This window comes from Megalobrama amblycephala, linkage group LG12 (assembly GCF_018812025.1).
Source record: "Megalobrama amblycephala isolate DHTTF-2021 linkage group LG12, ASM1881202v1, whole genome shotgun sequence".
Taxonomy (NCBI): domain Eukaryota; kingdom Metazoa; phylum Chordata; class Actinopteri; order Cypriniformes; family Xenocyprididae; genus Megalobrama; species Megalobrama amblycephala.
In genome coordinates, this window is record NC_063055.1 from 40,459,230 (window position 1) to 40,474,404 (window position 15,175).

Consider the following 15,175-nt stretch of genomic DNA (forward strand, 5'->3'; position numbering starts at 1 on the left):
TTAGATTTGTCAGGATGGTGCCTCAAACCTCATTCCTCTACACAGAGGAGTTGTGTTCTGCCTCAAGACACATGCAGTTTTATATTTTAACCACTAGAGGACCAAAGTTAGATAGCTTTACCGTGTTTACATCACCAGACCCAATTCATTTATACAAGTGGAAACGTAGGAATGATTTTGTGCTGTAACATAAACTTGGATCATGTAACATTTACCGTGGTGAATTATAAACGTGTCATTCTTGTTTTGTAAAGATTTTATAATGCTGCCTGTGTTAGTGTTTTTTGCTCATGAGGGATAAAGTGTGATTGTTGGCTGAAACCTGTGCTAGTGTTGAGGAAGAATGAGTTGATTTGAGACGTATGAAGAGTTTTGGTAGTTTTGAATGTGAAGTTAACTGCTGTGAAGCTGAAAGTTGGTCAGGAGAACTGCGTGAAGAGTTTTGAAAAAGTGGCCCAAGTGTTGAAAAATGTGTCCTAGCGATTGTAAAAAAGAACTGTAATAAGATGAGTGAACTTTGATCTCTTAAATCACGAGCCTCAGTCTGGACGCCCACTTGTGTGTATGCCTGAGATTAACGGAGACTGAGGTTTGAGCCACACAAAGACACGACGCCTCACAATAGAAATCAGTGCAGCTTCATTAGCGATCGGCCCCTGGGAACCGCCGCTCTAAACGCAGGGGTCAGGATTTTCCCGGGAAAAGAGGCCGGGGTCACATGTGAACCCATCTGCGGTAGCAGGAGTGCGCGTGAGAGCGAAGAGAGCGGGTGTTATTGTGACACATTCACCTCAGCTGGAATGAACATCATCACAGAGAAACAAAACGAAGAGAGCGAGAAGGAAGAAACACAGACCAGAGCGACTGAAGGAGAAGGTGAGCATGTTTAGAAATCTCCCAGACAGTACAGCAGCTTTCTGATGCTAAACACAATTCCTTATTTCTGACGTTATGAATCTGAGCGAGCAGCTTTAGAGATGTTGGAGACTGTGGGAAAGGGTTCAGCCCCCTCCTGACAGTCTTATTAGCATATTAATACCCAGAGACAAAAGCTGGAGCGTGTTGAAGGGGCCGCGGCGGCTCCGGCTGCTGATGGGAACTCTTCCCCATGAATCGTGTGCTGTAAAAGGAGCGTAGCTGAAAGAACGGTTTCATCTGCGTTTGTTCATTAGCATGTATGAACGTGAACACGGGAAAGGGCAAGTCACGGTTTTGTTCACTCGCTGAAGTCTCAGTGGGAACAGAAGAAAGAAAAAGGAACAAGAACAATATCAAGAAAACGAAGCCTGTTTTTAGCACCGTGAAGTGTCCTTGTATAGGGACCGTTATTTTCACGCCAGTTCTCAGCACTGTAATCAAAAGTGAGGCGTGTTTCCCACAGGGTTCTCTGGACCTCAGTCTTTAGAGTTCACAATTAAGAGCTCCAACCCACGTTCAGTGACCAAATCAAACTGGGTAAATGTCTTTGCATTGACTTATACCTGGACTCACTTTCCAGAAACTTCCCATGGGAAGTTAAGCTGAGGAATTTTGGAAATATTTCAAGTTGTAAACAAAGGAAATTAATTGGAAAGTAGGATAATTCATACAAACTATCATATACTTACTTAAATATGAACATTTTTATTTGGTCATAAGCAGACATGCATGCATACTAATACATATTTAAAAGTGTCATTTTTGACTGATTTATTTGCAACTAAAACTTTAATTGATTTTTTTTTTAATTGAACAACAAAAGAATGTTAAATAAAATAAACATATTCCCTGTGATCCATTCAGGGGTGTGTCCTCAATAGCCCTGCAGTAGTGTGCTGTGCGCTTGTGATCGTGCAGGGTAGAAATTCAACTGAATTTGCATTAAAGGTGCCATCGAATTGAAAATTGAATTTACCTCGGCATAGTTGAATAACAAGAGTTCAGTACATGGAAATGACATACAGTGAGTCTCAAACTCCATTGCTTCCTCCTTCTTATATAAATCTAATTTGTTTAAACGACCTCAGAAGAACAGGCGAATCTCAACATAACACCGACTGTTACGTAACAGTCAGGATCATTAATATGTATGACCCCAATATTTGCATATGCCAGCTCATGTTCAAGGCATTACACAAGGGCAGCCAGTAACGTCTGGATCTGTGCACAGCTGAATCATCAGACTAGGTAAGCAAGCAAGAACAACAGCGAAAAATGGCAGATGGAGCAATAATAACTGAAATGATCCATGATATCATGATATTTTTAGTGATATTTGTAAACTGTCTTTCTAAATGTTCCATTAGTGTGTTGCTAATGTACTGTTAAATGTGGTTAAAGTTACCATCGTTTCTTACTGTATTCACGGAGACAAGAGCCGTCGCTATTTTCATTATTAAACACTTGCAGTCTGTATAATTCATAAACACAACTTCATTCTTTATAAATCTCTCCAACAGTGTGTAATGTTAGCGTTAGCCACTGAGCACTATCAAACTCATTCAGAATCAAATGTAAACATCCAAATAAATACCATACTTACGCGATTAGACATGCTGCATGACGAACACTTTGTAAAGATCCATTTTGAGGGTTATATTAGCTGTGTGAACTTTGTTTATGCAATGATAGAGTCGTGAGCTCAGGAGGGGGCGGAGAGCGTGAGATTTAAAGGGGCCGCAGCCTGAATCGGCGCGTTTATAATGATGCCCCAAAACAGGCAGTTAAAAAATGTAATTTTAAAAAAATCTATGGGGTATTTTGAGCTGCAACTTCACAGACACATTCAGGAGACACCTTAGACTTATATTACATCTTGTAAAAAAAACGTTTGATGGCACCTTTAAATCTGGTTCTTTTAACTTCATTTAAAGTGCCCCTATTATGGATTTTTGAAAATGCCCTCTCATGTAGTGTGTAACAGCTCTAAGTGAATGAAAACATCCTTCAAAGTTTTTAATCTGAAAGTGCACCGGATATAAAAGTTATTGTCTCTCAAAAGTAAGAGTCAATTAAACGAGTCGTTTGTGAAACGAATCCAAAGCCGTTTTGTTGTGACATCACAACGAAACATTATCATATTACCCGCCCAGTTATTGCTCGTGCAGACACCAGGGAAAATTATTTTGTTCAACAATACCACAGCAGTGTTTGTGTTCCCGTCATTTACTGACGACTGCTTCTCAAACCTCGGGGAGTTTAACGCTGGATTCACAAAACGCTTGGTCTTAAAATATTGATCAGTGCCCAGTTTATTTGGACCAGCTTGCTCCTCTAAATCTCAACCTGTGAGTATGATTAATAATTGATGTTTATATTTTCTAGTGTTCGTTCAAACTTCGTAGTTTTGTATATTATGTTGTCTGTATGTTGTGTAACGTACACATCTCGTGCTAACTGGCTAACTCACGTTTCTGTAGTTCTGCTATTCAGATGTGTGTCCAATATTGTCTAAAAATGTGTGGATTAATGCAGCTTGTCTTATTATGTGGAGTAATGATCAAGGATGGAGCACGACTTTTGTTTACAAAGTCTAATGCATTATCAGCTATTCACGTCTGTGCTCGACTAACATGGGACTTTACAACATACAAAACAAACAGTTTTTTCCTCTGTGTTTTCATTATTACAGTATAGTGGAGCTCTACCTGTATTGTAATAGGATGTTAAGATGCTAGTCCACCCTAACTAGCTCAAGTATTCTCTGTAAACACTCATTGTGATGTCAAACAATTATATAGTCTTTTTCTTTGCTAATAGTTATGATGTAAAAGTCTGTACACATCTGGCCTAAATGTTTATCTTATGTTAGAGGTTTTCAGCTTCTCTTGGCGTTCTGATACAGTTCCCACAGGTGCTCCTACATAAAGTATAACAGTGACGCTGCTGTCACGTCTTATAGCAAACTAAAGTGACACTTACCATAGAGAAACGTCCTGCTCCAGTCGTGATAATGAATCCGTTTCTGGTTGATCGACTACTTCAGACGTTTCATCGTCGGACTCGGGCTCGAATTGATACAGTAAAATCTTTGCTATCTTTTCTGTCCATATATTGTATACAAGGTCTTGTGAACTGATAGCTGTCATTCAGATATGGCAATGGGCGTGCGGTGCGCGCAGTAGACCAATCACAGAGGACTTGGTCATCTGACCAATCAGAGCAGTGTAAGCTCACGGAAAGGAGGGGTTTAGAGAGACTGATTCTTCAAACTGCTTCTAACGAATCGTTTACGAATCATTGAGAAATGAGGTGAAATTAAATGTATATTATGAGAAAACGAAAGTGTTTTTTGACCTTGCATGCATGTAAACCTGTTGTAGGAGACTCCCAAAACAATATTAGGAACTTTATAAAAAAGCATAATAGGGGCACTTTAAGTTCCCTGTTATAGGCTAAGCTGCAATTTTGCAAATTTCCAGTTTATTCCCATTAATTCCTGTTAATTCCCATATATTCCCGTTAATTCCCATATATTCCCGTTAATTCCCATATATTCCAGTTAATTCTCATGAAAGTTGATGGCGTTGAAGCCATTGATGGCGTGTACGTGATTCTGCAGCATATGGCGTCACGGCTTACAGTGTGTTTGGGAAGACTTAACTGTAGATTAGTCTTATCTGCTGGTTCCCATCACTGAGAGTCTGTTCTCACAAGATACACGCATGAAATATCCTAATCTGGTCAAAAACGTCCATCTGACCTGCATGGAAAATGACCAGCAACAGAGAAATTTCTCATTTACTTGTTACAAACAATCTAAAAAAAACCTCTTGAATATCTTTCATTTATTTTGACAATAAAAAATTCACTGCATTACATTACGACAAGACTTTCCAGTATTACGGACTCTACCGTTTTTTAAGGCTGGAATAGATCTTATCAGGTAGTGATATTTAATATTTGGATAGCCATATTTAATATTTGACAGGAGAGAAAATGGATCGTGCGAGCTGAGAGAAGGTTTGTGGTCCCTGGAAGAAAGTTTTGTATACTTTATAATAGATAAATTCATCTGGTGCAAATGTCAGTGAGCAAACTGAACAGAATATAAAAATGTCTGCACTGACTTGCAGCTGAACCTTAAAGTGGACTCAAACCTGTTTTTATTTGCGATACCGTGTCCACATTACATTCACACGGTTTTAAAACGATCTGAATATTAAATGTAAAGAATCATAATATCTCTAAGACAGGAACACACCCCAAAAAAATTATATTTCATAAGTAAATCCATTATTTTACTTTACACTCAAGTAGTAAAATTACATATTTTTCTTAATTTCCTCACTTGTAAGAGCTAAAGATTTAAAGAGGAAAACTGCATAGAGACCTTTATAACATTTACAAATCTGTTTCATTACAAATCTAGTGAAATACTGTAAGCATCTGTCCACAAAAATGCTGGAGATTATGTGAAAGTGGAAAAGTGTAAGTGGCACAGGTTGTGTTCACAAATGTATGCATTCTCTCAACGGAGACGCTCTGAGATCACGAGCTGATCGCGCGCTTCACGCTGAAACCTGCAGCACAACACACTATACACTAACTCTGATATGCGCACTAATAACCCATATCGAGTCTTTCATTTCAGTTTGATTCACAGATGCTTTGCCAAAGCAATGTTAGAGATCTACAAGTAGTGTCAAAATATTTTTGGTTCATTATGAAACTGGTGGGACAGATTAGACACAAGGGAGTAATTGAATATTTTGTCATTTTTGTCAGGAAACCATTGGAATTTCTTATATTTTTTTGTCTTTATAGTTTCTAAATGTGTTTACGCAGCTGTTTGTCATAAAGATTAACAATGGTAGTGATGTTTTCATCTTTGGTCTATAATTAAACAGTTAAAAGTCTGGATACTACAGGCGAACAATCGATGTCATAAAGGAAAAAAAAGTGGAATTAAAGGCTGTGAAAGCCTGGATTTTCATGAGTTTTTCTTCCATGCATGTTCTAATACCCTTTGAGAGATGATCAATCTGATGAAAGGAATCAGTTACACTGTCCATTTTTCCCTATAAATATATGGATCTTTTTGTTGCTGTTGTTAATCAGTCTAAACTCAGTGCTTTACTGTTGATTATGGATTTCATTGGTACAAAATGCATTATTGGTAACTGCTTCTATTTGTAAAATACAATGAAAATATCATGACTGTTATTAGTTTGTCATGTTTTTGACAGGACCCAGACAAAAGCCAGGTCGTGGTGTTGTTCTGCTGATCTAAACTGTGCCGATACTGTATGAGAACAGAGGAGGAGATACAGGAGTGTGTCATAACACCAAACACACTATTTTGAGAATGTGTGTGTGTGTGTGTTTATAAATGTATGGCAGTGCGCGTCTCATACCGAGTGGCAAACATGGCTCTGAGCGAGGAGAAGGTGGCCGCGTCCTCTTTCAGGGCTTTGAGCTCGTTGCGAAGCTTCATCATGGTTTCGGTCACCATGGCCTTCTCATTCTCATATTTGCTCTTCAGGTTGGCCAGCGCCACCTCAGCGGTCTGAAAAACAAACACGCCGGCAATCAGAACTGAATCAAATTGTGAGATGTGTGTCATAATTTACAGTGATTACTAAAACATGTGTAGGCTCTGCCCCACTGATGTGACGACGAGGGTGAAACGCTGACCTGTTTGTTGGCCTTTAGGACGGTTCTCAGTGTGGCTATCTGCTCCCTCTTGGTGCTGAGGAGGGATTTGAGTTTGAGAATCTCCTCCACGCTGGCTTCCTGGTCCCGGTCGGCCCCAAGCCCCAGTTCCAGAGAAGCCATGCGCTGGCGAGAGAGCTCTGTGGTGCGGTCCACCGCTAGCTGCAGGTGTCTGATCTGGTCGCGGATGATAGCCACCAGGTTGTAGATGTTCATGGGCTCTTTGCGGGGATCAGCCACTGGGGACGGAATGGAGGAGACCGGAGATGAAGCTCCGTCGCCGGTGTCGGCAGTGGGGAAGAGGCCACGGGTCAGCAGGATGGGAGAGCGGCGGCCGCGGCCATCAGGGCTGCACCAACCCGTGGTCTGCGTTCCGTTAATCCCGGCTTTACCTTCGCGGTAGTAGTCGAGCATGATGCGGTTGGGCGTTTCGTTGTTGCACATGCAGACGTGATGATACAGGTTGGCTAGTTCCTCGCTGAAGGTGGCGAGCTCGTCTTGCGCGATGTTAAGGCTGCCCTGGGATTCGCCCGCCACTTCGCTGGCCTGACGAAGCTCTTTCTCCATCCGCGCCAGCTGCTCGCGGTCGGCTCGACTGCTGCGCTCCAGAGACGTGAGCTGCGCACTCAAAGACGCTACCTGGCTCTCCAGCTGCGCCCGCTCCTCCTTGTATTGTGACTGACAGGCTGAATGTTCCGCCTTTAATGTTTTGAGCTCCTCCTTCAGTTGACTCGCCTCAGACACTGCGACCTGTGGAGTCAAACAAAGAGCATCTTAAATGTAACGTGCCGAAACCAGTGAACTGCCTCGCTGTCTGCAGATTCAGGTCAGTGCTGGGTAGATAACTCGTAGATTACAAGATGAAGTTACGGATTACAAATTACATGACAAAATTACTAGGGCTGGGTATTGAAACAATTTTCACGATTCGATTCGATTACTATTCACATGCTTTCGATTCAATTATGATTTAGATTCGATTCGATGTCGATTATTTTGGATGTAGTATTTCAGTTACAGTACATGCCAAATTTTCTAGAGGAAAAAAATCTCTCAACTAATGCTGTAAACTACACATGAGAGTCAGCTGGTACTACTGTAATAATATTGAAGGTTAAATGAACTTATTTATACACAAACACTTAAATTACACTCAATGATGGTTTTATTATAAATAAAGTTTAGCATTACATAATCATATTTCTACTCCAATTCATTTTTTTGAAATATAAACATTTAAATCGTGGCTGTCATAACTGATTCATTCAATCATGCATTAAATATTGAAGAACATTATAATGAATATGTAACGGTGCATAGCTATATTTATCAGAATGCTGCTCTCTAGAGTCACTTTTCTAGCTGACTAATGAGTTTATGGTCTCTGAATATGTTTTTCTGAGGTAAATGTGACGTCACGTGACATTGAAGCTGTTTTATTGAGTCTTTCCGAGGTTGAAGCACTGATTGAGCGATTACACGAGACATGATACGGATTTCAGTAAGTTGTACTGTATATTTTAACATACCTTCAGATGTTCATGTTTATTTCGCTGTAACTGGTATTAAAGCGGAGGAGAGGATGATCACATGCTTCTCTTTAACTGAGGCGCTAAAGCGATCTGTCACGCCACATTAAACAGCGCCAGAACGTTATTTATCTTTTGAATCTCATAATAAGATGGACGTCATTTGAAATCTGAGACTTTGCTTCATATCAAAAGTAACAAAGATTATTGCGATTTATTGGATGGGAGGCGCTACATATTCTGCTCATTCATCAACTGAAAACAGACTAGACTAATCGATTCTTGGGATTTAAGAATCAATATCGGTTCGTAAAAATGAGAATCGATTAAAATTGATAAATCGATATTTTTTACCCAGCCCTAAAAATTACATTCCTTTTATTAATTTAGGCTTGAGCTCAAAATAATAACACAAATGCAGGGTACACAAAATAGAAGGTATAATCCATTTCTAAATAGATATTTTTGGTATTGAATGCACCATTCTGGATGGACTTTTTCTTCTGGCCAGAAATTAAAACACCACTTTAAAGTGATCTTAACATCTGAAGAGACCCTAATTTCTATACCTTGTACTTGCACTCCAGGATCTCGGGGCCGTTGATGTCCACCTCATAGTATTCAGTGTCCTCGTGGCTGTCGCGCTCCTTCTCGTTGTCCAGAGCGGACTGGCGCTCTTTGCTGGCCTGGAGTTTGCGCATGGCACTGAGGTTCTCGGTGAGGCGGCTGACCTTCTCGTGTTGCTCAGATAGAGCTCCATGAGCCTGTTCCAGCTGCTTCTGAGATTCCTGCAGCGTCGACAGCAATGTCACCTTCTCCCGCTCCACCTGGAAAAACAAATATGCATTACAGTTCAGGTACGACAGAAAAGAGTGTTCACAGTGTCACTCGGCTGACACTACTGCTGTCCGCTCTGCTGTTATGGTGATGATGCAACCGATACTGAATCAGTGTTGACTGTCAAGGTCAAATGTATGCGCTAAAAGACAGACTTCTATAAAGCACTTCCCTGCAGTGCTGATTTGGAATTGATGATTGTTTGGAATGGGACGAATCTTATTTAGTTTTACAATAGCCAGTGTTGTGGAAAGTTAGGAAAGTAACTAAATGTTACGTAGTTACTTTTTATGGAAGGTAATGCGTTACTTTTTCTCACCTGGCTGAGGCTCGCTTTTTCCAGGCCTTGCAGGGTTTTTTAATGAGAAGCTAATGCTAGTCACAGTTACGTCACAGTGGTGACAAGTGGAGACAGAATAAGAGAAAAATGTTTTGTTGTGCCTTTGGATGTCAGAATTGGAATGAAAAAAATATAGTCTTAATTTTTATAGAATGCCGTCGTTGAAGATGCCCTTTGAAGCTAAACACACGTTTATGTTGCAAGTCACAGACTTATAACTTATAACATAACATTTTTTTATCTCACTATTCTGACTTTTTTCTTGCATTTGCATGTTTATCTCCCAGTTCATTACTCTCAATTGTGAGTTTATCACAATTCTGAGGGGGAAAAAGTCTGAATAATGATTAAATCTCACAATTCTGTTTGCCTTCTAAGAACTGTGAGATACAAACTCGATATTAACTTTTTTTAATTCTTTTATTCTGTGGCTTCCACAGACTGCTACTGCAGAACTGTCATTTTCTGTTAGGGCTGGACAATAATTCAATATCAATATATATCACGATATAATTTTTTTCGATAACGGTGATATGATTTTTAAACGCATTTCCGGTATTTCGATATATACATTACAGCATCACTGACTTGAGGCGCAGCCGTTAGAAAGAGCAGAACGCGATTGGCTATTTGCGTGATGACGTACAACACAGAGACATGCAGCCACCAGCCAGTGCTCAACAGTTGTACGCCAAGATCAAACGCGAACGCGGCAAGTTTTACAAAATGAGTACAGCTGATGCAAATGAGATGGAACAAGCGTCCACAACTTGATGAAAATATGTGTGCATAACTACACCGTGCTGGTTAATGTTTGGTGCAGGAGAATGTGTGAAATAAAAGCTTTAAACACGGATACTTTATTCTGTATGAGCTATGTGTCACGTGGCTAGTGTTATTAAACTCGTCGCGGAGCTCCGCGCTGAAACCGAGCATATGCGCGCTCCGCCTGTATATCATAAAAACAATCGTATTTTTCATGTGTTCGTATTCAAACTCCAGTTCTGACCGCATCGCGAGCAAAATACAAACAACACTCATGTGCTGCTGTGCTGAGGGAAACAGCCTACGGCTTGCGTATTTGAACGCAGCTAGAGCAGGCAGAGGTGAATGAGCAGCACTTTTGTATATTTTATTTGAATATTTTCAAATAAAATATACAAAATTATTTGTATAATAATTTGTATAACAAAATTATTTGTATATTTCACTTTTGTATTTTATTTGAATTCTCCGCTGTAATGCGATCTCATGCGAACATATTTTCCATTTGTGCTGGTAGATTACAGCAAAACAATCCATTTCCGAGAGAAGTGATGCTTCCTCATGCATAATACTGCAATTATAATCTTATGCATACTACAGCGCAGTGATTGGATTAAATGAGCTTTATGTCATGAATATATGTCGAGATTCGCTCGAAATGCTCTATGTCAGCATGTTCGACCATGCCCATACTTGGGCCGAAAGTACACGATTACGTCAGATTTTGTGTTGTTGCTCCGACTCAGCTTTTCAAACAGGAAGACAGAAATCGCTCTGAAAAATGCAAAAATAACTATTTTTCACTTATGAATAACATTGAGTACCTTTAGTGTTTTCAATGATGTGCAGCCTATACATATCTGTTTACATCTCAAAAAAAGTGTTTTGGGGTTTCATGACCCTTTAAGAATAATAAAATCAGCCTACGTTATAGTTTAATGTTAAAGATATTAATATTACTAAAGTGAGTGAGTCTTATGTTTATTTTTATGTTTGTATGAAGGCTAAATACAAATAAAAGCTGAACATAAATTTATTTGTACTGTTTTTATTTCTAAAATATTATATAGTTTTATAGGAAGAGATTTAATAGATTTGGCAAATTCATTTTTCAGACGTTTGTAGGTACAGACATCCGTTGTGGCCGTTCTTGGCAGTTTTTCTGAGGCTATTATATAGTTCATATCGATATCGGAATTATATTGTATCGACCGAAATTAAGAATTATATCGTGATATAAATTTTGGCCATATCGTCCAGCCCTATTTTCTGTCATTAAAAATCCTTAACGTGTTAAAATAATTTACTTGCAAATTACTGAAGCGTGTGAAATTGTCTCATTAACGTAATTTACATCACGCAGTTAGATGATCTCGGGAGTTTAACACACTGAGCATTTACAGTAGCCCAAACACCTGTAACACTGGTAGGCGGGAAGTTCCTATTCTAACCCTTTAACCAGATTTCGCTTCTCTGTTTGAGGTCAGATCATTTTAAACTGCTAAACTCCAGGAAAGTTTTCATTCCAGTGATCTAGTAAGCAAACTCATTCAAACAATCAGTCCAAAACAGCACGAATGTAAAGAAAACCAGGCTGATTTCATCAGAGATGGCAGAGAGAATAGAGACTCATGTTGTGTTTTCAGTGAATTATTCATTCCAGTGTGTGTTTCGCTTAAAAACACAAGCTCTGTTGAATTCTGTGATTGTTTCTGAAGAGCGTGAGCCCTCATGCATCACGCTGTGTGAAATACAGACTGAAGTCAGACCATCCCACTGTTGGCCAGATGATTCGCAAACTACACTTCTGAGCTAGCTAAAGCAAACCAGCGTCTCGCTAGTAAAGTTTTGATGGATGGGGATTGTAATCAAAGTAAAGATGATTGCGGTGAAGTACAGGAGTCGTACAGTAAACACACGTTAGTCTGTTATATTGATGCACAAACAAACCGTGTATCGACACACTGATCTCATACTGTATGCATAGTCACATTTCAGTACATTCACGTTGTTTCCACACACATTCAGGATATTGTTTGGATTTGTAATGTATATTTCTGTGTGTAGTAATTCTGAATGGATCTGTGTACTGTAGTATATGCAGTCAGGTCAAGGTTGGTTTAGGGTTGTTTTGGCATCTCCATGTGGTCCTGTTCAGTATCGCAACTTGACATGTCTAAAATGTAAACAAGTTAGTTTGATGGATATAGACAATAAAATGAATGTGTTAAACAATATAAATGGTGTATGTTTAATTTCACAATCAATATGAGATTAATCGTGATTAATCACATAAAAGGGGTGCGATTAATCACAATTAAAAATGTTAATCTATTGACAGCCCTACTGCATTTATAATGTAAAGCGTTAATATTTCAAACGACACACCAGGGGAAACTAATTTCAGTGAGTTTAGTCTTCCTGTATCAGGGCGGGACACAGGCTGAAATCCACAGTATCCTTCAGCTATAACTCTTCAAAAGCTCTGCTCTGAACATTAATTACAGGACTTGCTGAAGCGAGCAGCAGTGTGTTAACCTGTACTGACATGACTCAAAATTATGGCTGTTGACATGGGAAAAACCTATTCAACCAACAGAAAGTTTTGACTTGTGGTTTGCGGTTAACAGTTCATATCAAAGTGAGTGGAATACAAAAACATCTTAAATCATTCACTCTCACTGAACTTGGAAACAGTCTGATTTTCATTAAGACTTTATAAGCAAATACTACTCTAGGATAAATTAGATTTTTGAGAAGTTTTGAATAAATTAATATTACAATTGTTAATTAACAGTTATAGAAACCCAGGCCATCTCAATATTATATTACAGTAATACAATATTCAATATAAATATCATGATGATTATTATTTTTATTACTGGAGTCTTTATAATTAATATGGTATTATGCAAGAGTAAAATGTTTCTATCCTAATTTATTCCATTTCATGTGGAAGTTGTAGATGTTCCTGTAAAACTCACATGCCATTTCTCATGAAGGACAACATTCTTTGATTTACTGAGATACCAAAAAAGGTACACATTTTTTGGGTTAAAAAAAAGGAAAAAACATAAACGAGTGTATGATGTCCATCCCTGCTGCTCTGAACACACGGGTATAACTCTGTGTGTAGATGACAATTTTAATAAAAAAATAAATAAAAAATGCATGCAAAAATAGAAGCACATGTTCATTTGAAATGAAATCATGTCATCTCAGCTGGTTTCTGTTGTCTGGAATGATCAATAGGTCATGAGGGATACGAGAGGGTCTGATTACCATAATGGAAAGAGCTGTCTGAAGGAAACAACGGTCTCGTATTGGTTCTGGTGAACAGTGCACATCACCACTGGACAACACACACCCGTGTGCATGGAGACGACCCTTCAGAGGTCAGAGATTGTGGGTTGACTTCCTGACAGATGGCTGAACTGACAGCTCGTTGTGTCAGATGGGGTGCAGCACTAAACAACCTCCACTAACAGGATTAAAGCAGCCCAGCTGTCAGCCAATCAAACGCTGAACACACACTACAGCGCTGCTCGATGTGTGTGTGTGTGGGGGGGGTCTGATTGTGAAGAACTGGGATTTGAAATTTGTGACATTTGTAACACTGAAACCAGCGTTTTCTGTGACGCAGCTTTGAAACTATGTGAAATGTGAAAAGCGCTATTCAAGTAAACTTGAATTTTTTTTGAAAAAAAACATCCCAGGTTAGCTGTGCTTGTTTGCAGGGCTGCACAATTGCGCCAATATTATTATTACATTATTATTAAACATTTTGCCATGTACTTGATGCAGTGATGGTGCCTGGCTGAACGCAGTAATCGTGGTAAATATCTAAGTGTACAGCAGTACCTGCAGCAGCTGTTGTTTCAGCTTCTGGATCTCGGAGATGTTGAGTTCGTTCAGTAGGTTGTCCACGAGGCTGGAGGACGGCTGGAACAGATCTCCTTTTTTGGGCGTGGACACACGGTTGTCGTTGTTGTTGGCGATCTTGTCAAAGCCGTTCTCATAGACGTGGAGGGGTTCGTCGTTGTTGGGCTCGATCGAGGTGTCGTCGCTAAACTTCAGCCCATCGAGGGAGATGCTCAAAGGACTGTGGTACATAGAGTCCCCGATGGTCATGTACTGAGACAACTCCTTCCTTAAGGCGGCCTGTATTAACGGACACCAAGAGATACCGTGAAGTTTGAGCTCACACTGGCAGGAACAGGCATTTTAAACGAGATCAAGACTCAATATTGCCAACCAGCATGAAACAGACACTGGCCGCTTCTCGATATCTGTTCTTTCTTCAGCCCTTCTGTTCTCGTTCAACAGCATCATCAACTGCTGAAGTTCAATCCCAATACTCAAGAACTACTCTTATTAATAAAAACCTGCTCAACTCTTTATTGCCATATTAAAAAGGATCTAAATAATGACATCTAAGTAACATCAATATACACTCATGTACACAGATGCACACTGTCAAATAACATTTGTTTGTGAGGATACGTGTTATTTATTGTGCATTGGGTGGTGATGTCCCGCTACTTAAAATGAACGATCTGTTGGCCAAAACTGAGTATTAAGTTGTGAATTAGAGCAGGGGTTTTCAGTTGTTTAGATGCCACAGAGCCCAAATATGATGAGGGACGCTGGAGTTTTTCCACTTCACTTTTAAGAGCTGAGCTCAACTTCCATAGGAATGAATTGAAAACACTCTGCGCCGGTGGACACACACCATTATGAATGCAATGCCCGTAACGCATTTTACTTTTGCTTTCGAATTAGTGGCGATTCGGGGGCAGCAAGTGCTTGAATGGTGGGTTCATTGTTATTCTTAATAAAAACACAACAACAAAACAACACCATGACAAACTGGCTTAAATAGGTGCTTTTACATTTCGCTTTGAATCCAAATCTTCCGCCATGGTCTTGTCAGTCAGCTCCTCACTCTCGTGATTAATGAAATCTGTCTCCTGCTGCTGATCTGTGCTGAAACTCTCGTTCGGCTCACGCTGCGTTGAGCAGACACGTTAATGTCTATTTTCTAACTGAACTAAATGATTTTTATTACTAT

The 15,175-nt window shown here is 39.6% G+C and overlaps 1 protein-coding gene across 3 annotated transcripts in view; it reads right to left on the reverse strand.

Annotated features, from left to right (window-relative positions):
* The window catches only part of zgc:171572 (protein bicaudal D homolog 2), a 31,226-nt gene that overhangs the window by 6,504 nt on the left and 9,547 nt on the right, over positions 1–15,175 (reverse strand). For all 3 annotated transcript variants that reach the window (XM_048211210.1, XM_048211209.1, XM_048211211.1), the window contains exons 5-8: positions 13,966–14,265; positions 8,732–8,989; positions 6,616–7,383; positions 6,336–6,487 (exon numbers count right to left, since the gene is read on the reverse strand). In XM_048211210.1, coding sequence (XP_048067167.1) covers positions 6,336–6,487; positions 6,616–7,383; positions 8,732–8,989; positions 13,966–14,265 — 1,478 coding nt within the window. The remainder of the gene's footprint in view (positions 1–6,335; positions 6,488–6,615; positions 7,384–8,731; positions 8,990–13,965; positions 14,266–15,175) is intronic.